Consider the following 23,375-nt stretch of genomic DNA (forward strand, 5'->3'; position numbering starts at 1 on the left):
ATATTTCTATTGAAACATATATTTATACGATTCATCGGAATTTGTTTGTTACGTGTCTTTATTGAGGTTGCTGATTTTTATTTCCGACACACAAATATACAGTTATTTACAATATCCTTAACCTATATAGTAATAGTAATAATTAAAAATTAATAAATAGATAGTTAAAAAAATGATTGGCAGCAGCAGTGTACTTATAACCCTTTGTTACTAATTACTTTGTTTTTTAAAGTACTTCTCCCTAGATAGGTCTTATATTAGATTTTTTTACAAAAATTGTATTGAAGTCTGCCATGCAGCTCCTATAATATGTGGTAGAAATAATTTGTATGAATAAGAAGATAATGAAAGAAAATAATAGTTGTGATGTTTGGTTATTGAAAAAATACCTATAAAGGAGTAAATAGTTTGCCCCTAAGCCTAGACCGAATGTCTGAAGGTAGAATATGGCCACAGATCAATCAGTCAGTAATGAGTAAAGTCGGTCTAGGTCTGGGTTGGGAGCGTGCTCGTCACAGATTCGGCTCTACTCAACTGTAATTAACAGAACTAAACACTGTACCGTCAACCGTAAATAGTTCAGAATTATTTTATAGCATCAAAATAAATTGATTTTGTGACTAACTATTGTTTTAAATACAACCGCTTAATCGAATAATATAGTTTAAGCATTGTCTTGTTTAAAAAAAACAGTGACTTCCACCTTTAGGTCTTCGCCTCAGTTTCGTCTTGATGATAGACTAAGGCATGATGGTTTTCTCAGGATTTTCCTTCACCATACAAGCGAGTTTTAATTGTCCACAGAGAATGTTTTAAATAAATGTATCCTTAATAAGGTCCTACATTTTGTTATCTTATTGACGTCCGCTAAAACAATTGAATCCTAAAACATTATCTCTTAATACAAGGGAAGGAAAAAAACTCAGTCGCAAGCACAGATATAATAATACATACAGTAATGAGATACAATATTATTCAAAAACTTTTTTGAAATTTATATAAATTGTGTTTAGGTAATCGGAATACGTGTCCCGATCAAATAATAAGAAATATTACAAGACAGTGGGAACATGACATGACGTTAGACGGTTTTCTTCTATCCATACACAACTGTAGTTCACTTACTAAAATGTTTGATAACTTGAGACTGGCGCTAACGAAGCGACTATACAGAACCTACAAATTGTTATAACTAAGTTAATACATATTTTTAATTAATTCATAAACTAAAATTTATTTAATAATAATAATCCTGTATTTGCCAAGATAGTGGTACAGTGGTTAGATCGAACAATTACAAATATCCGCACAATTCTCTATATAAATAGGCATGCAAATGTCACATCATTTTTACAATGTCTTTCTTATAAGGAATATAAAATAATGTCAAAGTTAAATTATTTACAATCGGTGTCAAATCTATGGTCCAAATACTCGCCTACGCTATAAAGGCACTTTGCCTTTAAAAATTTTAATAACAAACATATATCAATATTTTAGGTTAAAGAATGTATCATGTTGAAACTAAGTTAATAAAATAAATATTTGTTTCAAATTTCAATCATAATACTGAACATATTATTAACTCATTAGATATTATAACGGAGTCAAACTAAAATTGTCGAGAAATTAAAACAATAACAAAAGCTATCAAGGAATATGCTTCAGTATTAAGAATATATATAGCGCTAAACAACGTGCATAAAGCACACATTACATACATATCCTAATATACACACCATCACTGAACACATCCGAATTAGGTATTACTTCAATATTTTGTTTAATATATCCATTTTCCATGTTTTCAATTATTAATTATTTAAAAAAATCCATATCAAAAACGTGTTGGTGTTGGCAAGTTTTCATTTACAAAACGTGTGATATGGAATTTCATATATTTAAAACTCTAAGTCTGAGTGTATTAGCTTTTAAAAACTCAATTGACGCCACAATAGCTTGTAAACTCGCTTTATATTTCATCGGAGTACAATGAACGAAGCGAAAAGGGGTGATAATTAATTTTTATTTGGCGCTTTGAGTTCAACGCTTGGAATATTGCCAGGTGAAAAAAGGCATTTCTAACAGTGGTTGAACTTTACGATATTGAGATTATAGTTTGTCATTTTATGAAGTGAAACTTCTGTATCGGCATTGTAAAAAAAAATACCGTCACATTTTTAAATATAGTTATTACTAGATTGTTTATAAGGATTTTTAAAACTTTTCAGTCTTGTCCCTAGGTCTGGCCAATTTAAAAGTGTATGTACCTTTCTTATTATTTTTTTATTGCCATTAAAAATTAACTGATGTTAAATGATAATTGTCTCACTCGATACATATTTTTATAGAACCGGAGCAATCGTGCATGTGGCTCACCTGATGTTAAGTGATACTAACACTGACAGAAATGAATATTTACCAACTGCAGACATGGCTCACGTGGTTGTTCTATTTTAACAGCTGAAGCTGCGCTCTACACCACAGCTCACAAGAATAATATAATGTATGTGTAAATAATGTGAAAGTCGTATTTAAGACATTGATTGTTTTATAAAAATATATCAGATTTGAATATTGCTCTGTCTTATTAATTTCTCGTTTCCTCTCAAAGTGGCAAAGACTTCTTAAAGCCCTTAATTATTGTGGTGAGTCTGCCCGATAGCTTAGAGATAATTCCACCTTGAACCATTGATCCTACCCGTAGAGCTCCGTCTGTTACCTTAGTCTCTTGGTGCAGACATCCCGTACTTAATTATACTCAAACTCAAAATATCTTTATTCCTATAGGTAAACAAGTATACTTATGATCATCAAACATGTTAAATTGCTTGTAAATTTACATTTACGTCCAGTTCGCATGTAACTGGCGTATAACTGGCAAGAAGAACTGGCAAGAATCGCTTCGCCACTCCTTTTAATCCGAGTTTTGAGTCGTACAAATTGTTTGAGCAAATTAATCCCAAGAATTAGGAACGTTTAAATATTCGTCAAATTTATTAATTAATTAATGTTTACCGTGAGTTTTGAATTTGTTTAGTGATAACTCTGTAATTTCGCTTGTGAGTTTTTTTGTGAAAACGAATACAATTTCCATATAACGAGTCTGTCAGCAGTATACTCTTTCGAGTATTATACTGGTGAAAGGTTCCATTTGTTTTAAAATCACTTATATTTTTTGTCCATACTACAAGGTTTCAAGAATATATTGACCAGATAGTGTCATAATATTTAATTCCTTAGACTTATTCCGTACCGACTTCCTCAGAGAAACACAACAAACACCCCGACCAGCCCGCTTCTGCAGCACGAATATGGATTAAACCTCTGCAGCAGCACCCCACAGTACGTAGAATACCGTAGGACTAACGCTGTGAAAGTAACTATGATACACAATATTAGTTGTGTCCTGATAAGTAAACTCTCGTATTTTCTTTACTAGATATGCTGCAGAGCTCAGCCTATTCGAAGGAGGCTGTGTGAGTTAGTTAGTTAACTGTCCTTAACTTTAAGTTTAACAATATCTCGATTTACGCTAATAGTTGTTAATACAATACATTTTGTTTTATTCTCATTAAGAGTCAGTTATTTACATTAAACCAGTTAACTTAAATTTGGGCCGATTTTGATTTTGGACCCATAAATTGCTGACAAGACCGAGGTTCTTGGAGGCTAATTTATCCTTTCCCTCCAAATGACTGCGGAATTGAACGCTGTTCGATACGCCAAGTATTCCAATGCTGGCTGCGGCAGAAGAGTGTCTTTGAAAAGAGGAGTAGCGGCAAAGGGTCTGTTTTTAGAATTGCGGTTCTTCGATTACGAGAATAATTATAATGAAATAATAATATTTATCATATTATCATTGTTACAATGCGTGTAGCGTTACTGTTACACTTGAAAATATTTATTTTTATTTAACTGCCATCTAGCTATAAACTTTACTACTAACATCGGTCAATGACAAACTCGCCATACACGCAAGGTTAGTTTTAGCGAAGTAAACTAGGTGTCGCTTTTATAAAAAATATTAAATTATTATTATTTTTTAAATATTAGAAATGTAACATGAAAAAATATCTGAAAATGTTTATAAATTAATTTACAATTTAAATGAATATAAGGCAAAATTGAATTATTGTCTTTATTGTGTCATTCTGAATATATATTATTATGCAGAAAGAATGGAAATTAGGAATAAGATAGAAACATGAGGGGTTTTTGGTTGCCTAGCAACGTGAAATTAAGCAATAATAGAGGTTAAATTAGGCAGAAAAGATTTTTTAAATGCAAATTAATGATTAGGAAATTTCAAACATTTCGAATTAAGACATTATTTTTTCTACAATGTGTATGAAATAATCATAACATTGAAATAAAATATTTATATGACAGATGTTTTTGCGCGTAACCATGAACCATGCGGTGAAGGTAAACCAAAGTCATGGCACAGTCACTGATAAAAATCATAAGAAATCTAGAAATTTATATAGTTTTAATTAATATTTGAATACATTTGCTTCGGTCAACGCACGCTCTATTGACCTATTCAGAGATTGTCAACCATTGAATGAATTAAAAGTAAATAAAACCACATTTATAATAAACACAGGAACTTATATGTAATATTTTTTATACATCGAAGTCTGTACTTAAACGACATTAATATGAAAATATATTAAGAAGCGTATTCTATATAAATATAAAAACGCAATATTTCATTTTTATTGTTGTTTACCATTAAAAAAATATTGTATTACAAATGACTTTAAAAGTGTACTAAGCATTTTAGATTTTCATACATTGTTAATATGAAATTTTATCATGGCGCATAATAAGGTGTATATTATATGAAATTATGAACTGTAATGACTTTTATTACAAAGCAATTTACGCTCATAAAAAGTTCATTATCGTGTACCGTATATGCCAATCAATGCTAAAATTATTTGATTGTTCTAACTGTTTTGTATATACATATCGTGTTCATCTTAATTACCAATAGTTAGTATGAAGTTATAGTTATGTGTGGGATATTATAGTATGAAGTTGCATGCCTCAACGGGACTTGGGGGAGAATTTCGTCTAATTATTTTAATTTTATGATTAAGCTATAAACTTGTATATAGGTTTATTAACAGATACTTATATATATTATTGGAATCTTCTCGGACGGCCCATCCATTTCCACTTGCGTCGCTTGATCTGCTGGCTCGTGTATTTAAGCTGTATTATTACCATTACCAAATGATAAAAATTGTCTTTGTAGATAGATCGAGGTGTTTTTGATCCACATTAACGTCACTTCAAACACTACCCAACTTTGGAAATGTTAAACATACTTTGACATTTAACAAAATTATTTACTTTTCACCACATGATAACTTATACTTAGCGGACTGTAATAGATCTATTAAAAGTAATATGTAATGTATAGTGTAGTTCATATAACTGTGATCATCTGTATAAAGCAAAAAATGTTGCAGACGACTGAACTCACACATTCGCGGCCGGAGTGGCGTTGCGACCGTTTGCGCGGACGCATCTTAATATTTAATTTTAAATGTTTAACGTGATATTAAGTGCAAGTTATGGTTTTTGTGTATTGAAATTTTATAATGTTGTTAATTGTGATAATTTGTTTGTTTTTGACGCCATTGTTTGCAAATTACGCTGATAATATAACGAGGTTAGTATATTTCAGTTGTTAATACGATTCCTATAAACAAATAAAAATACTCTATTGTGTATATATATACACAATTTTTTTTATATAAATTCTATAATCTATGCCTTGTAATAGTTTTCCTACAAACAGAACCTATATTATTGTACAATTATATATTTGAATATATAATAAGTGGACAAATTTCTGCGTGCATAGTAAAATATCTTACAGTAATCGCTTTCTAAATAATTGATAAAAAGTAAATCTATCTATTTTATAAAGATATTCGTACCGAATAAACTCAAAAACTACTAAACCGGTTTCAGATTAATTCACCTTACTATGCTACAATTATTTTGTAGCCCTTAATTTTTAATTGACTTTAAAACCCCTTAAGGTGGTTAACATTTTAACGTAATTATATCTTGTGTATGTTTGCTTACAACTGTCAGGTGTCAGATTATTTGATTATAAAATGATCCGCCTCAGCTCTGAAAAAGAGGGGTAAGTTCTTCTTATATAAATTGTGATAATTCTCCACTCTTGTAATTATTAACAATTGTTTTTGTTCAACTTAATGATTATCTAACTAAATAATATATTTGGAATTTTGTTTGTCTAATAACGTAAACAACAAACCATAACCATTTTTTTTTTGGATTTTAATTAAATATCAATTTCTCTCAACAAAGTTTTTATAGTTACATTTGATTTCGTTTAGTGCTACGATATTATTCGATGTATCTTCGTTCTTCTGTTTGGTTTTCAATAAATTCTAAATTATGTTATATACCTATTCTTCGACGTAATGATATTTTAGAGTTTAAAGCAGTATTAGATAGCAAGAATGAGTCACTTCTACAACTACATTTTTTCCTTTGTTTTAAATAATTGCTTCGCAATCTCAATCACAAACTGATTGTTTACCTGAGGACTAGAAGGTTGCTATAGTATTGAACTAGAACGTTGCAAAAACTGTTTTAGTACATGGTGTATAATAATAATAAAACTAGCTTTTAGCCGTTCAATGAACAGCGTAGCCTCTTAACTAAACAGCGCCGTTTAACTAGCGGCCTTAAAGATGATTTGAGCCAGTTGATCAAACAGCTAGCAAATAACTTGGCTCGATGACGTTTCATTTCTTGCCTAGCCTATTGACGGTTTTAAATTTAGTTCCACCTTCTTCCACTCTCAAACTCAAACGAAACTCTCCAAACATGTCAACATGGCGTCGCCTAACCACAACTTTGATGGTGTTTTCCAAAGTTTAATGAAAAACAATAAGTACAATGGAAGAGTGAAGTGAAAATAATAATGTTAATATTTCTGCCACTCACTCTGTCGTACGAATGACCTCAGCATTAGCGAGTCAGTTTTTTAAATGTTGTTACAAACGCTACGGCTAAATATCTTTCAGGCCGCCAGTTAAATAGGGCTGTTTAGTTAAGAGGCTAGGCTGTTAATTGAACGGCTTATTAAGCTACTTGGCTGCGACATAGACACGTAGATGAGTCCCTGATAATTATTTATAGTATTAGACAGACAAGTAGTTATAAAGCCGCCTGTCTGACGTTAAAACATGTTTTGCTTACTCTGGAAACGAATTTTGCCCCTCAAATTTAGTTAAAGCAATCTCTTAACGGATAACATACATTGTTTTCCGTTATAATAATAATAGCCTTTATTGCTGTAATTACTTATACTAGTACATAATAATATGAAATACTAAAAGATTAACACAAAAATAAAAACTAATAATTAATCGACAAGCCGGTTGATTTCTGTTATACAGCTTGTCCTTGGACATAGGCCTCCTCTAAGGGCTTCCAGTCTTTTCTGTTTCTAGCTTTACGCAACCACATAGGGCCAGCTATTCTTCGCTTTTTCCGCTTAGCGATTATAATTCCTTAGACCAAACTATTATAAGAACTTTCAAATAAATCCTTAATGAAATACTGGTTATGTCAAGTTAATTGAAATATGATGTGGTGTTGAAGGAGAATGCTAAGAATTCCCTGGACAGTTGAGAAAACAAATGTACCACACTAAGATAGTACAAGTGAAAATTCAACGCGTTTTTCGACACTTTGTTACCAACGGCTTCTGAAATTTCTTGGATACGTAACTCGTAGAGATCTGAGAAATTTAGAAAAACTTATTGTGTCTGCCAGACTAAAGGAACTCGCTGGCCTGCCCATATAACCCAGGCGCTTTTGTTAATGTTATACGTTGTCAGTATTATTGTACAGAGTAGACCTGCTGCTCTTATACTATGTGTTACAGTAACACTTTTTGCTTAGTTCTCACAATTACACAGTACTTTAGCAGAGACAAAATAATCTATGTTATATGAAGTCGTTGGCTTAGTGTCAACTGCATAAACTGTTGCGGTCAATTTCAATTGCAAACAAAGAAACCCTATAGTCACGGATGTGATTGCATTACGTCCGTTTTCTTTATAAACATATGTATTCAGGAACATATAATAATATTGTCTTTTGTTAACTTTTTTACCGGATTGAAGCTATGAATTATTATAAACTTATAACCATGACCATCATCACCGTGACCACGCACGCTGTAAAGCACGCGAAACGTCGTAAAAAATTATGTAAAATAATCCGAAAAAAAAGTGTTTTCTTTCAACATATAATAATGTATACATATAGATATATTTATGGAATGTTGGGTAATGTAGAACGTTAATTGTTTTCATAAAAAAATCTACGAAAAAACCACCGAATTTATTTATTGATTAATTATTATATTCACGCGGTAGGCAAAAACGAGGATCTCCACTTGCTACAGTTCTGAGAAGCCTCTCTCGCCTCATTCACTTCCATTACATTTACCATGCATGCTCGTAGGTTATGGGTACTTCTAACTATTCCTTTCTCTAGTTCCTCCTGGATTTTGTCTAAATGGACCACGGCCTAGGCCACGGCCCACGGCTGCACCCAACATCACCATCCACGGTTGCCTTTATATATTAAACTATTTTTCAAAATGATCTACACAGAGTGTATCTAGTCAATGTAGAGTGGCCATGGGCGTTATCACTTAACATCAGGGGAAGGCGTTTGTTCTGTAAAAAAAACATAAGATGTTTTTCATTTGTAATGGATAAACTACTATAATTATAAAAAAGTAAGTAACATCGGCTAATATATCAATGGAAAATATTGCAAAATGTAATATTATTGTTAACTAACTTATAATCCGCTTATAAAAAGAATAAACTTAACTGGAAGTTATAAAATACAGTATAGCGGCAAGGTTGATAAAAATGATACATTGTTGTTGCTCGTTACCATTGTCGGCTATCGATACGAAATTCTATTCTATTACGCATATGTAATTCTTTCTAAGACTAATTGTCTTTGCTTCTAAACGATATCTTATTATTTATTTACAAAATATCAAACCATAACAAGTGACTCACATAAAAAAACACACGAAATAAGAAATTTAAAAAATGTATCACGAAAAACTATCTAAAGAATATTTACAAAATGACAAATATGAACTAATTATTTTAAGCCCATACAAATAATGTAATTTGTTGACTAATGTAACTAATCTAATAATAATACTGCACAGTATTTGTAGAAATATATGTCTCCAACCAATGTATAGGACGGTTCCCAACGTAAGCATATATTTGCCGGTTTATGATTAAGCGAATCTGTTGTGCTAAGTTATGCACAGCTCAAGCGCGCTTAAAAACAGAAGAAAGAGTAGAAAAATTTAAAACAAATCTACCAAATTAAAGGAGTTTCAATTGGAATGTCTAAGACATCCACCGTACTCCCCGGACCTTGCTCTAACAGATTACCATTTTTTCGAAATTTGAATAACTTTGCACTAAAACATTAAATGTATATTTGATGCGGCAGTCGAAAAAGGCCTAAATTATTGACTCCCGTCTGAACGTTTTTTTTAGTAAAGGGATCAATGACCAATGACCATCAATGACCTATAAGATGGCAAAAGTGCGTAGATAGGTACAAACTTTGACTAATTAAATTTATTCTATTTTTTAAAATCTACTTTTTGTTCCTCCGACACAAAACGCCAATTTCATATGTTATATGGAGTATATTTATGTATAAGTGTAACTAATAAAAAAAAACTACTAAAAATACAAACGTAACGTATTGAAAAAAAACACTTTTGAACCGGATTGAAGCTATGTATTATTATAAACTTATAATTATTTTTATAAAAAGAAGTATGTAAAATAATTATAAGTTAATCATACATAGCTTTAATCCTGTAACTTTAAACGTAACGTAGTTTATGAATGCAAACTAGATTCGATTAAGCTTCGCCTAACCTCACATAAAATACAGCTTCTCCTTTAGATGTAACGTATTCTATAAAGAATTAGTTCAATAAAAACCTTAATATAAGTGAGACGGCAAAAAACATGCGCCTAAAAAACCATATATTTTTGTTAGCTGTGTCCTCGTGACCTCAATAGCAACCTTCTAGATGAGCTTGTATCGTCACTCTCTAGATGGCATTGACCCACTCTCGGCCATTTCCTTATGATGTGCGAAGATTCTTCTGTAATCTTCCGGTGTTTTATTGTATACAAGTATTTATTGGGAGTATAAAAGCTCCGTTAAATTTATTAAATTCTCTGTATAATTACTAAACTATATATGTGACTGAACCACAACGAACGGTTCGATAAACACACACAAATATTAATAATATACCTTAACTCTCTACCCAATTAGGTGAAAAAAGCACACAATTTTCAGTCATAAAGATTAAGGAATATTTAATATGCAAACAATGGGAAACGTTGCACTAATCTAAAAAATCTAAACAATTACAAATTGTTTTACATCTGACCAGACCAAAACAATAATGTGAAACAACGTTGGCCTTGTAAAAAGTAGTATTTATTAAGAGGATGCTAAGGGTTAAATATATATCTTACATCAATTCATAACATACTATTTCTTTCTTAGCAATGCTTTAGCAAACCATAATTTCGAATTACAAATCCATAAAAAGTGCTTCCGTCACAATGTTGTACAGACGATTAATTTTATAGACTAAACAATATTTCTCGCAGACTATGTTGTAATTGACTATAACATAGAACTTTATTACGTCTAAGTCTATAGTTAGTAATCACCAAGACATAGTTATTTTAAGAATAACATTTTCAATATCGAACTAAATTGGACGCCCACTCGAGCCACGTCATGTCTATGGACGATTTACATATTTTTTTTTATAAACTGTGGCAACCACGTTGATCTGTGGTCTACAGATTTTTGGCGCCATCAATATATTTTTGTAATATTATTGAAATAAAAAAGCCAAGGGAATGTAAAAGTAGACGTGTGACGTGTAAGTTTTAGAAAGATTGTTATATTTCAGCAATCCATGTACAGATCAGAACCACTTGGTACTGGTCCCAGGAGTATTGACAGGTGGAGGCAGTAGCCGCGCCTGTGTCTCTCGCTTCTACCCAGATGGACCGGCCAGGCTACTGCTCACTTTAAATGTTAATGGCGAAACCGTTACATCTACAAGGCAACTGAATCCAGGTGAGATAACTTAAATATACTATAACCATGTACTTTTTTACTTTAAAATTGTGTACTCTAAATGGAAATAATCAACATATTTTGTACGAATGTATATAAAGATATGACGTCGTGTAACTATCAAATATTTAGGGAAAATTCTGCGTTATTTTATATCCAATTAATCTAATTTGTCGGCATACAGGACATGTTAATAAAGCACAGACCGTGCCTGGAACGGTTCTGCGAAAAAATTCTTAAATATTTAAAGGAGGCAAACAAAACCGAAAGAGCGGGTCTCGCGAGGAATTGCGCCCCGGCTCGCCCATGAATACCTATTGTAAATAAAAATATTACCGATGCAGCCTGGGCGTATTTCGCGACCCCTGCCATTCGCGAACTAGTAGAATTACTTAAATGTATATTGTTTTTATTTTTGGAAAAAATGTGGTATAAAAAGTCCCTGGACAATATGGCAGGGGAGTAGAGTGTTATAAATTAATTTAAAAAAAAACTAATTTGTCAATTTTGGTTATACCGTTTTTTTTAATATTATGGCAATGGTTATACCGTTTTCGTGAAAAATGAAATATAAAATCATAAAAATGTTTTCAGGTGATGGAGGCTGTTTGGACATATCGGTGCCCCTCCAGCCTAATACTAAAACAGAACTAAGTGTAAACATCAGGTAAGAAATGCTTTATAGACAAAAACTTTATAGATTCTTCGAATTAAAAATATTAGATTCATCACCATAATTCGCATGATCATATCATCCAAAAATTTCAGTCACATCAGCAATTTTGTACTCATATTTAAACATAAATTTTGTTTAGGAAGAATAATACATAGGTATAAATATTAATTTTAAACAGATATCCAGAAGTCGGTTGCACCTGGGAGCGTCACTTGCCAATCCGAATTTCCAGTGGTAAACTTTTGGTCATTCATTCTGAACGTGCCCGATACAGGCCTGGAGATTCTGTAAGATTTCGGATTCTGGCTTTAAAAGCAGATTTGACGCCGGCACACACTACTGTAAGTAGTATCTTCATAATAATATTTATTTATGTAGCTGCCCCCGAATTCGTTTTCGCCTTAATATTCATACATACCAACATAATATATAAAACATTTTGCTATGCTACCCCATAGAGACAGTTCGCTTTTTGGGAATAAAACCGAGTTTTTATGTTTTACCGTACAATTTCCCAAATAAACCTCTACATAAAAACATTCCTCAGAGTTCAAGGAATATATAAATAAAAATTACTGGAATTGGTCCAGTTATCTTTAAATAGCAACATATTATGTGATTACTTTTTATTTATATAGATTTATAAGTAGTACCTAATAATATTATGAAAATATATACCCAAGTTATTTCCTATTTTATATATACAACAATAGTAAACTTTTTTTAAACATTATTTTACTTAGTAATGTCTTTTACACATTAAGAAAAACACGCGAAACGTTAGAAAAAAATTTAAATTTAGAATTATCTAAATAACTATAAGTTCAAAAAGTGTTTTTCTTAAATATTTTACTTATACATAATAAGTAAGTATATAAAAATTAATTAAATTATCCCTTTTCGAAAACGCCATACTTCGATTTAAATATACGATAAAAATAAACGTTTTGATTTTAGTACGGACTATTTAAACTCCAAGGACTATAAGGACACGGGTCCAATGCGCGATAAAAAACTTATCTCGTTAGACGACATTCTTTTATATTTATAAATACTAATTTAACTACATTTATGGCTTAATTCTTCAAATGAAAATAGCAATAACTTAGACAAATAGTTTAAAATAATCACTAATTTTAGGTTTACAATTGGTTCTAATACATGTATTTTTTAATTTATTAAGTTATTGTTCTAAATTTACGACTACTCCTTGTATTGAAGGTATATCAAAATAGTATTTAGTTATAGTTTTATGTAATAATGAGATCTCAATGGAGTATGGGGCTGACACATTTTTGTGTGTTACATTCATTTAAGTCAATTTCCTGACGACCTTACTGTGCTAGGTACTAGGAAAACTATTGGAGTTCAAAGTTAGTTTTGAGATTTGCAAGTGAAGAAACTATATAATATTTAATTAATTAGATTTATTTTAGTTTTACCATTTATCTATGTAGAATTATTATTATGCAGGTTAAGAATATTGTAAATGTATATGGGTGGTATTAAATATTTTTAAGATCCAAAAAAATCAGTTTCCTGTAAAAGTACAAACTTACAGTTTTGAATAAAATGACGCAGAATAATTGTAAAAACAAGAAAACTGACCTTTTTAATTTGAAGAGAAATTAAAATAAACATTGAAAAGAGAGTTTAACTGTTCATTAGTGTCACAACTCGTATTAACAGTATATCCATTATTTGAAAAGCCTTACAACCGGTCCTGCGGTTGTATTCATGTTGCCGTCAAATGTTATAACTTTCATAAAATAACTAAATATTGTATCGGATTTTGTTAGGAAAACCATGTCTTTGTTAAACCTTATGACTAGGTTGAACATAACACTTTTAATTTTCCCTTTTAATGTCAAATTACATTTCATATATAAATGCTTTTTATGCTATTTTTGTCTTTTGTTTTGAGCGACTTACTTATGTCCTTATCAATTTTGTGTTAACCTTTAAACTGGTTAATTTAAGTTCGCCATGGAAGCAAAAAAATCTACCTAATACCTAAATATGACGTCAGCACGCCTAATATTCAGAAATGAGATTAAGCGCGAACTATCACCACCATATGTCAAAATCGAAAACGTTTTTGACATTTTACTTTATTAATTATTTAATCCCGACATCAATTGTTTAGTTTACATGTATATATAATTTTAGAAATAATACAACTAATATTTATATTAAGAAATGTGAACTGCACTGTCTTTAATGAACCCAAAATGCCCATTTGCTCTTGCTACTATTTGCATTTATTTGTAAAAGGCCGGCTTCAGGTTTGACTACAGCATATTTATAAAAGTCTGCGTCACACTGACACAGTTTAGAACACGCTCTGCGCGTATGCAAATAATTTGTTTACTTAATTGGTCACAAGTATTATTTATTGCAACGTTTTCATAAGTCAGTCATTACATTTTCTCGAACTTTCTATTAGGAAAAATATCATACATAATATATACTTCCGGGTGCATACTATTGTCGTAAGTCTTTGTAACAAGTTAAAATTAAACACGAAAGTGTCATATGGTTATACTTGAATAAAATGGCATCTAATTGGTGTCTTGAAACGTTAGTAAAACTTTGGGCAACATTCAGAAGCGTGATTTTCTCCAAAGTAGAATTTTGACACATACACAATTAAGTTTAGTTACACTTAGCGCGCTTATGCCCTTAGAGCCGGTATCCATTAAAGGCCGCTTTCTATACTCGATCTATAATCTAAAATTATTTTCAATCCAGATTTTCGCTAATTTAGATACATAAATGTCAAAATTCGAACTGTTGAATTTAAAGATATTTTACAAAATCCATCGACCGGTTAGTAACAAGGATTTTATGAGAAATGGATTGAAATATCATTGTCTAGTAGAAAAATTAGATTGGGATTGAGTATAGAAAGCGGCCGTAAGTTAACGGAGGCATTTTAAATGCATGGACACGGATGTTGTGTACATGTTTCAATGGATATAATGTAAAGTTCTAATGGTGAAATAATTGTCATCGGTCAGGCCTTGACAGCTCAGCTGGGGCTGTATGAAAAGGGTAACTCTGCGTGAATCTTGAGTGTTTCTGCGACTAATACACGGGCATCTCCTGGTTCTCCGGCCCTCCAATTTGGGCCGTGGTGGGGAACTTGTCTAGAGGGAAAATATTTTAACATATTTGGAAAAACTTTCAGCTAGATGAAATATGGTTAGAAGGTCCTCGTGGTGCTTGGGAGGGTTCGAGACTAGCTCAGTGGTCACATGTGAGGACTCGGCTCGGAGTGGCTCAACTTCAGTATCAATTAGACGAGCTGTCACCAACAGGGAAGTGGACTTTGCGGGGCAGACTTGCAGACGGGACTCAGGTTAACATTAAACTCTTTAAAAATTACTTACCAATTATATTTAATGATTAGTGCAGTTATTTTCTCAATCATTAGTCTAACCTTAGTTAAATTAATATCTGCAGTCAACTGGGATATTTTTTTAATACATTATCGTTAGTAAAAATAAAGTTTAAAAACATGGTGCGACAGGCGGCCTTATCGCTACGTAAGCAATGCCTGGAAGACCCGGCATCCCTAAGTAAAATAAAAAGTAATAAAAGAAAAGAATTGTGAAGATAATCTTGACTATTGCAATTAAAACTTTTGCTCATCAAAAATCTGTTATTAAATTTCAAATAATTAAAATTAAAATCTTACTTAATACTAATTATACTATATTTATCTAATATAAATGATACTCCGTGTATGACGTAACAAATTCTACAGACAAAAGATGTTATTGAATTTTTTTTTAATATACAATTCACTTAATTGATTATATAAACCTACTTATTATTGCAGGGATCAGCCGTTTTTTCAGTAGGAAACTATGACTTACCGCCATTTCAGTTGACGGTTCGACACGCGCCAAGAATACTACGAACAAGTGAACGGCTTGTATGGACAGTATGTGTAAGGTAAAATAATTTAATTTGTATATATGACCAATTTATTATTAAACATATTTATTTATTATTTTAAAAGAAACTATGAAAATAATATTAATTTGACTAAAGTAGCATTCACAAAAATACAGTTTAATAACACTGATTTTTAGAGGGCGTATTCTATAAGAGTTTCGGTTTCACCCTTATAATGAAACTGTTAAACAAATTTAAAATATCTTACCAAAAAGAGTTCATCATCTTTAACCAATTCTAAATTTAACTTATCTGTGGTAGCGCCGACTTCGCGCATGCCACGCTGGATTATGGCGCTATTTACGTTTTGATTATAGAAAAATTGCGGGCCAGAGTCACCAGTCCATTTAATCACGAACGTTTTGCTAAATATTTTTGTCCCACGCAGAATTTTGCAGAAAAAATATATGGGTACTAGGCGGTGCAGTCTACACAGTCCTGGCCGGAATTCGAATAATAAAAATAAAAGTATATATGTCGCAGTAAAGTAATTAAATCAGAGAGTTAATTGGATCTCTAGACAGTTAATTAAACATCGATATTCAATCAAGTCGCTAAAGCTAAAGTCCGTCAGTCAAGTTAGTGAACGAAGAGAACAAAACTCTGAATTTCCAATCTCTCAGTTCTTCACGATCACACCGCAATAACAATAACAAATGAAATAATGATGGCGGAGTCTTATTTTACATTGTTAATCAACACGCTGGCTTTCGGTCAGACAGATAGTTAAACGTTTTCGACGATGCTTTATTAAATCAAAATGCTAGTAACTTGATTGGATATCGACATTTAATTAACTGTCTAGAGATTCAATTAACTCGCTGATTTAACTACTTTACTGCGACATATACACTAAAAGTATATTTTTAATTGAGGCTATAATAAAAGTGACGCAAAATATGTTTTTGAAGAATGTCTGATAGTAATCGCAATCAAAGTACTTGCCTAATTTATACTAAACATGGTTTAAGATATCCCTGGTCAGAAGCAGTAGAAGGGATGCTAGTAATCCGAATCCGTGGAGCGGGTTCATCGGGCGGTATCCGAACAGCGACCCGTATCCGCGCACCAAGGGCCTGTCACCGACATGCGGCCGCAGCCCGACGCATCGGCCTGTTGGGTGACAACCCACCAGACATCATTGTAGCAGATTTTTCTTTTCAGGTAATTGTTAAGAGTAAAGCCAGTTCCAAATACGGCCATGGAAAGCTCAAGCTATTACTTAATCAATTTCACTTAACTATTACTAAAACTTTATTACCAGATATAAACGCGACTTTTTTTCTTTGTTTACGCAACTCGGTTTAATTTTTTTCTAACATTTTCGTCAGAAACACTTATATAGGTAACAATATGAGCATATTCGTTTTCATACAATTTGAATTACTGAGTTTCATCATCACCTCGACGTCCGATTCTGAAAAGGCCGCTTTCGACTCTACTGGCAGTGTTTAAGTCAATGGTTTTACTCAACATTAGGTGAGCCTCCTTGCCGTTTGCCTCCTGTGAGATAAAAAAATGTTACATATTACGTATACAAAAATATTTTTTTATGTCACATGATCAGACGATTGGCCTTGGTATTAGCCAGCCAGTTTATTAAATATTGCAACAAATGCTACGGCTCAATCTAATACAGGCCTTCAACTGCACTGTTTAGTAAAGAGGCTAGGCTGTTGATTGAACGGCTAACTAAACTAGTTGGCTGCGACATAGCGACACCTACAATCAGCGCTTACAAATCGTTGCGTTGACGTCATACCCTGAAACGCGCTAAAAGAAGGTTTCTAAGGATATTTAAAACTTCACTTAGACACTGGGGCCTGCGCCAGGGTAAAAATGTATCAAAATTATTATTCTCAGTTTATTAAATATTGTAACAAATGCTACGGCTCAATCTAATACAGGCCTTCAACTGCACTGTTTAGTAAAGAGGCTAGGCTGTTGATTGAACGGCTAACTAAACTAGTTGGCTGCGACATAGCGACACCTACAATCAGCGCTTACAAATCGTTGCGTTGACGTCATACCCTGAAACGCGCTAAAAGAAGGTTTCTAAGGATATTTAAAACTTCACTTAGACACTGGGGCCTGCGCCAGGGTAAAAATGTATCAAAATTATTATTCTCGAACTTTAATGACGTAATAGCGTTACGACCTCGAATCCCAGGGTGCCATTTCCGTACAGATTTAAGAAAAGATTATTTTAATATTTTAGGAAGAAGGTACCAGGGTCTGGCAGAATACGACTGTGGTTTCTGAAGTTGTTGATAATCCCGTCACATTGGAGTTTCTGACCAGGCAGAGGACGGTCATATCTTCAGGATTACCTTACAAATTAAAAGTAAGTGATTTTACACTGGCAATATAAAAAAATATATCTTACAACCATCTAATTAATTCTACAGATTAAATCATAATCCACTATTATTATTATACCATACCATGATGAGATAACTGTACTGCATTTAAATATTCCGGAGTATGACATCCATGTCGGACATACATCGTTTCGGAGTTAAGAGCAATGTGCATACGCATATAGAATGGTTACGAGGACGGTTAGACCGAAATGTTTCTTCATTTTTCCAAAGTTAGAGACGGTTTCAGCCCGCTGATATGAGATTTATGGGTGTTTAAAAGACGCTCTCTCACTTACCAGGAATTTTCATACACTAGCTCTGTGTTTCCCAATGTGGGACCCACGCCCCACGAAGCGGTGTCTGTCAAAACTCTGTCAAACGTATTAGATTTTGACATACAGAAGTCATAACAATCCTACCCTCAGAGCTCACATCACAATGTCTGCCTGCTGCCAAGGCCGAATCTCATTATTTTGTTGTATTGTACCAAAACTTTTAAAATTTATTTTAATTCTTCTATTGTCATTATTATTATGTTTGGTAACCTGTTTTGGTCACCCCACAGGGGCCTAAGCCAGGTGAACACAGTCTTTTATCATTATTACCGTGTAGGTTAAGTAATTGTTAATACTAACAATTAAAATTATCTATATTAGGTAAAAGCCATTCGTTGGGATGACAAACCAGCTTCAAACGAGAATATACGAATCTGCAAATCAGCGGCAAAATCTCTGGACAAATTCATAGTGGACAATTCCTCTTGCATAGAGTCACTGACAGATGATAAAGGAATTACGAGAGTTATGTTTACGGCAAATGGAGGTCCGTACTACGTATTTCAGGTATGTGCATTTAATAAAAGTATTGAGTAATGTTGGAATAGGCTCCCGCATAGTGAAATTAGTCTGAGCTTTGAACTCTTTTAAAAACAGGTTGGATAATTTCTTAAAATCCGCAGATACGCATCAGTTTTTTTAGTGTGTTTATCTACATAATAGTATAAATAATTTATATGGTTATTCATGTATTTATTTGTTAAGCTTCATATCATGTAACATAAGATCAGAAATAGTCTAAAACACAAAGAAAAATCAATTCGAACTTTTTTAGCACCTACAATATAGCTTTAATACTACATATAAAGCTTTCCTTAAATAACATATGATATTAATAATTTAGTTTACTAGCTGATCCGGCAAACGTCATTTTGCAGAGGAGTATGGGAACAAACATTGTGACACGAGAAATTTATATAAATATAGAGATATATACTTATATATATATATACCATACCATACCATACCATATATATATATATATATATATGGTATATAGGATTTATTTCGCGTTCTTCACTTATTAACCCACAAAATATATTTAAATAACGTTATTAAGAAACAATTTTATAAGTTGAATTCTGTGATAATTTATTAATATCCTCGCCTTAAGTTCAATAACAGACTTACCTATTTAATTCGCTTGAATATAAAAAAATACTACATCAAATTTTGTTTGGATTTATATGAATCGGTATATTTTCAGGCCACATGTAAAAATGCATCAACAAACCTCCAGTTGATAGTAGGTTCGAGCACTGGTCGAGCGGCCTTAGGTCCGTTGCGCGCGCAGTCTTCGGCCAAAACCTTAGTGCCTCTGTACGTCAATCTAGACAACGTCATACAACCACTCACTGTACACTTTGTGGTAAGTACTAAGAAGTTTTTATGCAATTTTGGTTTACAATTTGCGAATGTTAAAATATGTTTTATAACACTTTAAAAATTAATTCACGGAAAATAAAAGGAATGATTGCTTACGTTATTGCTATAAGCAGGGTTACTCTGTAAAATCCCAATTTTCAGTGACTGATTCAATAAATAGCGGAAGATGTGTTTGTAAATGTAAAGATATTTTTCATAACACTTTAATAATAAATTCACAGAAAGAATTCGAATGATTATTTTAATAATTGCTATAAGCAGGGTTACTCTGTAAAATCCCAATTTTCAGTGACTGATTCAATAAATAGCGGAAGATGTGTTTGTAAATGTAAAGATATTTTTCATAACACTTTAAAAATAAATTCACAGAAAGAATTCGAATGATTATTTTAATAATTGCTATAAGCAGGGTTACTCTGTAAAATCCCAATTTTCAGTGACTGATTCAATAAATAGCGGAAGATGTGTTTGTAAATGTAAAGATATTTTTCATAACACTTTAAAAATAAATTCACAGAAAGAATTCGAATGATTATTTTAATAATTGCTATAAGCAGGGTTACTCTGTAAAATCCCAATTTTCAGTGACTGATTCAATAAATAGCGGAAGATGTGTTTGTAAATGTAAAGATATTTTTCATAACACTTTAATAATAAATTCACAGAAAGAATTCGAATGATTATTTTAATAATTGCTATAAGCAGGGTTACTCTGTAAAATCCCAATTTTCAGTGACTGATTCAATAAATAGCGGAAGATGTGTTTGTAAATGTAAAGATATTTTTCATAACACTTTAAAAATAAATTCACAGAAAGAATTCGAATGATTATTTTAATAATTGCTATAAGCAGGGTTCCTCTGTAAAACTCCAATTTTCAGTGACTGATTCAATAAATAGCTGGAGATGTGTATGTAAATGTAAAAATATTTTTCATAACACTATAAAATTTTAGTGCACAGAAAGAATACGAATGATAATTTAATAATATTGCTATAAGCAGGGTTACTCTAATAGCAATATCAACTTTCACTTAGCAGAATGAATGGCAATTGAATTAAGATTTAGTTGCAATCTCTGAATTTCAGTTGTAATATTCAGTATTCATACTAAAAATGAAATCGCTATTTATATGGTAACCCTGCTGGTTTACTTTTGATTACCTAATAGTATAGGATCCCGATATAAAACGACCTTCACCGAGATGTTTAGTTAATGAAACGTATTTTATATTAAATTTAATATGTCAATAAATATATTGCATATGGATTGTCTAACAAATTTAAGTCCATTTTATGATTAATTAATTTTTTTTAAACATTTCACCGCTTAGACAAATTCTATACCAATCGAAACTATGAATCCTTATATGCAAACGTTGGGTTGCCTATTATTGTCCGGTCACACACCGATAACCAGGTATATACAGGTAAATCGATACTAGCATTTTGCACCGGTCTAATAATTAAATTAAAATAAATATTATTTCATTGTGAACACGATGGTATAAGATTGCCTGCGAAAAATCAGTCCCGAATTCCGGTTGTCGAATTTTGAAAAGTGAAATATTGCTGCGAGTGAATATGTGCAACTGAGAGGTCCCAACCATTTCATAAAAACCCATTTTACCAATAGGTTATCACTCGTGGAGGCATAATCTATCGTTGGGGCGCCACAACACAATGCCCATCCAGTTCCGACCAAATTCTTACCGCGAACAGAAACTCCAACTGCGAGAACCTTCGCAACAAACCTGGCAACATTGGCAAACTCTTTGACAGCTTCCAAAACTTTGCCGTTGGATCTAATACAACAGATGCAATGGATTCACTTCTAGATGGGAAATTGCTGAAGATAATGCTACCTATAAAAGTGACGCATCAAATGTGTCCAGACAGCCATTTGATTGCGTACTTTTATTATAATAATGAATTAATAAGTGCAAGCAAACATCTTGAGATGGACGAATGTTTCGCTAATAAGGTATGTAATTGTGTAATATTTCTGACTCACTTCAAAGACTTTGACACTTGTACAGGCAATACGTATTTGTAGATGTTAGATTTCAGAAAAACCAAATTCTGTTAAATTCTAGTGACCTTAAAAGTGGATTAAAGTTTTTCTCGAAACAAAGGTAGGTAAGGTACAGAAAATTTAAATTAAAAATGGCGTACATTTTGGTTCTAAATTTAAAATTTCTAGCAACACTCTATTTAACCTGACCAAAGGTTTAATTTGATTAATAAATTCTGAGTAAAAGTAACAATCCGTCGTAGGAGGCGTTCAAAGTTGAATTCGCCTTTGAAGAGTTGATACGGTCTTTTTTTAAAGGACCTAATGTCGTATTGAATCGGTGGTAGCTTCCACTGTATTTTTTGCACAAAGTCTTTGTCAACAAATTCGATAGTAAGAGTATATAAAGATATTTTGCATGCTATGGAACCATTAGTGGCTTTATCTTAACTTATATTACTATGTAAAAATAGGACAGTATTAACATCGTAACCATGGTAACTAATACGGTGGTATCGCTCGCCTCACGCTTCACGACTTTGATCCAGAACTGTCTTAGTAATAATTTATTCATTCACCACATACTGCATTTTCTTCAGTATATGTTACAAACAATCTGTTATATTATGACAATTATAGGTAAAATAGGTAATTACAAGAAAAAAATGCACTTCCAATTTTAGTTTTTACTAGTTAGATAATTATTTGCGCTTGATAATGTTTCATTGACGAGCCTCCGACTATATCAATATTATAATAGTGAATAATTCAAATCAGACGTGCCTAAAATTCTAGGTAGGTTTATATTCTTGTTAGAATTCTTCCCTCTCATAAACTTGAACTACGTTATTACGTCACTGAAAACAATTGAATTTGACAAGACAACAGTTAAGGCTAATATTACGAATAAAGGTGGAAGCAACCTGGTCGAATCGTCAAACCGAACCAGGATCTATGGCAAGCCTTCATCTGTCAACTCCAGGACCCGCGCTCTGTGCCCTCTCGGTATTGGATACCGCATCAAAGTGGATTCAGCCAGGAGAGACTATTCGGGACCTCATCATGAGGAGCCTTAGAAAATTGATTGACGGACACAGAAATATGACTGAATATGACGCGGCGGAGGAATGTTTCTTTTGTGAGTGATATTTCCATAGAATACTGTTGTTTTTAAAAGCGCTTATCTTTCAGATAGAATTGTGAATATGTAATGCATACAGGTTCTATTTATTGATGCTAATAACATTTTAAAGCTAATAAGATTATTTACACCCTCATGTAGGTGACATGTTACGGAGCAGTGTTGGCCTATGTTTACCCGTTGATGAAAAGAGAACTTTTGATATTACGGTTGATTATTTTTTTATGAATAAATTAGTATATTTTTATGAGATGTTTAGCAAT

The 23,375-nt window shown here is 32.3% G+C and overlaps 1 protein-coding gene across 1 annotated transcript in view; it reads left to right on the forward strand.

Moving 5' to 3' along the window:
* Window positions 1–5,518: 5,518 nt before the first annotated feature.
* The window catches only part of LOC123715413 (pregnancy zone protein-like), a 37,807-nt gene continuing 19,950 nt past the window's right edge, over window positions 5,519–23,375 (forward strand). Inside the window, exons 1-12 of the mRNA XM_045670407.1 lie at window positions 5,519–5,686; window positions 11,066–11,235; window positions 11,830–11,902; window positions 12,090–12,252; window positions 15,102–15,272; window positions 15,756–15,871; window positions 16,846–17,038; window positions 18,093–18,218; window positions 18,894–19,079; window positions 19,780–19,941; window positions 21,594–21,941; window positions 22,884–23,109. Of these exons, the coding sequence (XP_045526363.1) occupies window positions 5,616–5,686; window positions 11,066–11,235; window positions 11,830–11,902; window positions 12,090–12,252; window positions 15,102–15,272; window positions 15,756–15,871; window positions 16,846–17,038; window positions 18,093–18,218; window positions 18,894–19,079; window positions 19,780–19,941; window positions 21,594–21,941; window positions 22,884–23,109 (2,005 nt within the window). The 5' untranslated portion in view covers window positions 5,519–5,615. The remainder of the gene's footprint in view (window positions 5,687–11,065; window positions 11,236–11,829; window positions 11,903–12,089; window positions 12,253–15,101; window positions 15,273–15,755; window positions 15,872–16,845; window positions 17,039–18,092; window positions 18,219–18,893; window positions 19,080–19,779; window positions 19,942–21,593; window positions 21,942–22,883; window positions 23,110–23,375) is intronic.

The sequence above is a fragment of the Pieris brassicae genome, chromosome 10 (genome assembly GCF_905147105.1).
Source record: "Pieris brassicae chromosome 10, ilPieBrab1.1, whole genome shotgun sequence".
Lineage (NCBI taxonomy): Eukaryota > Metazoa > Arthropoda > Insecta > Lepidoptera > Pieridae > Pieris > Pieris brassicae.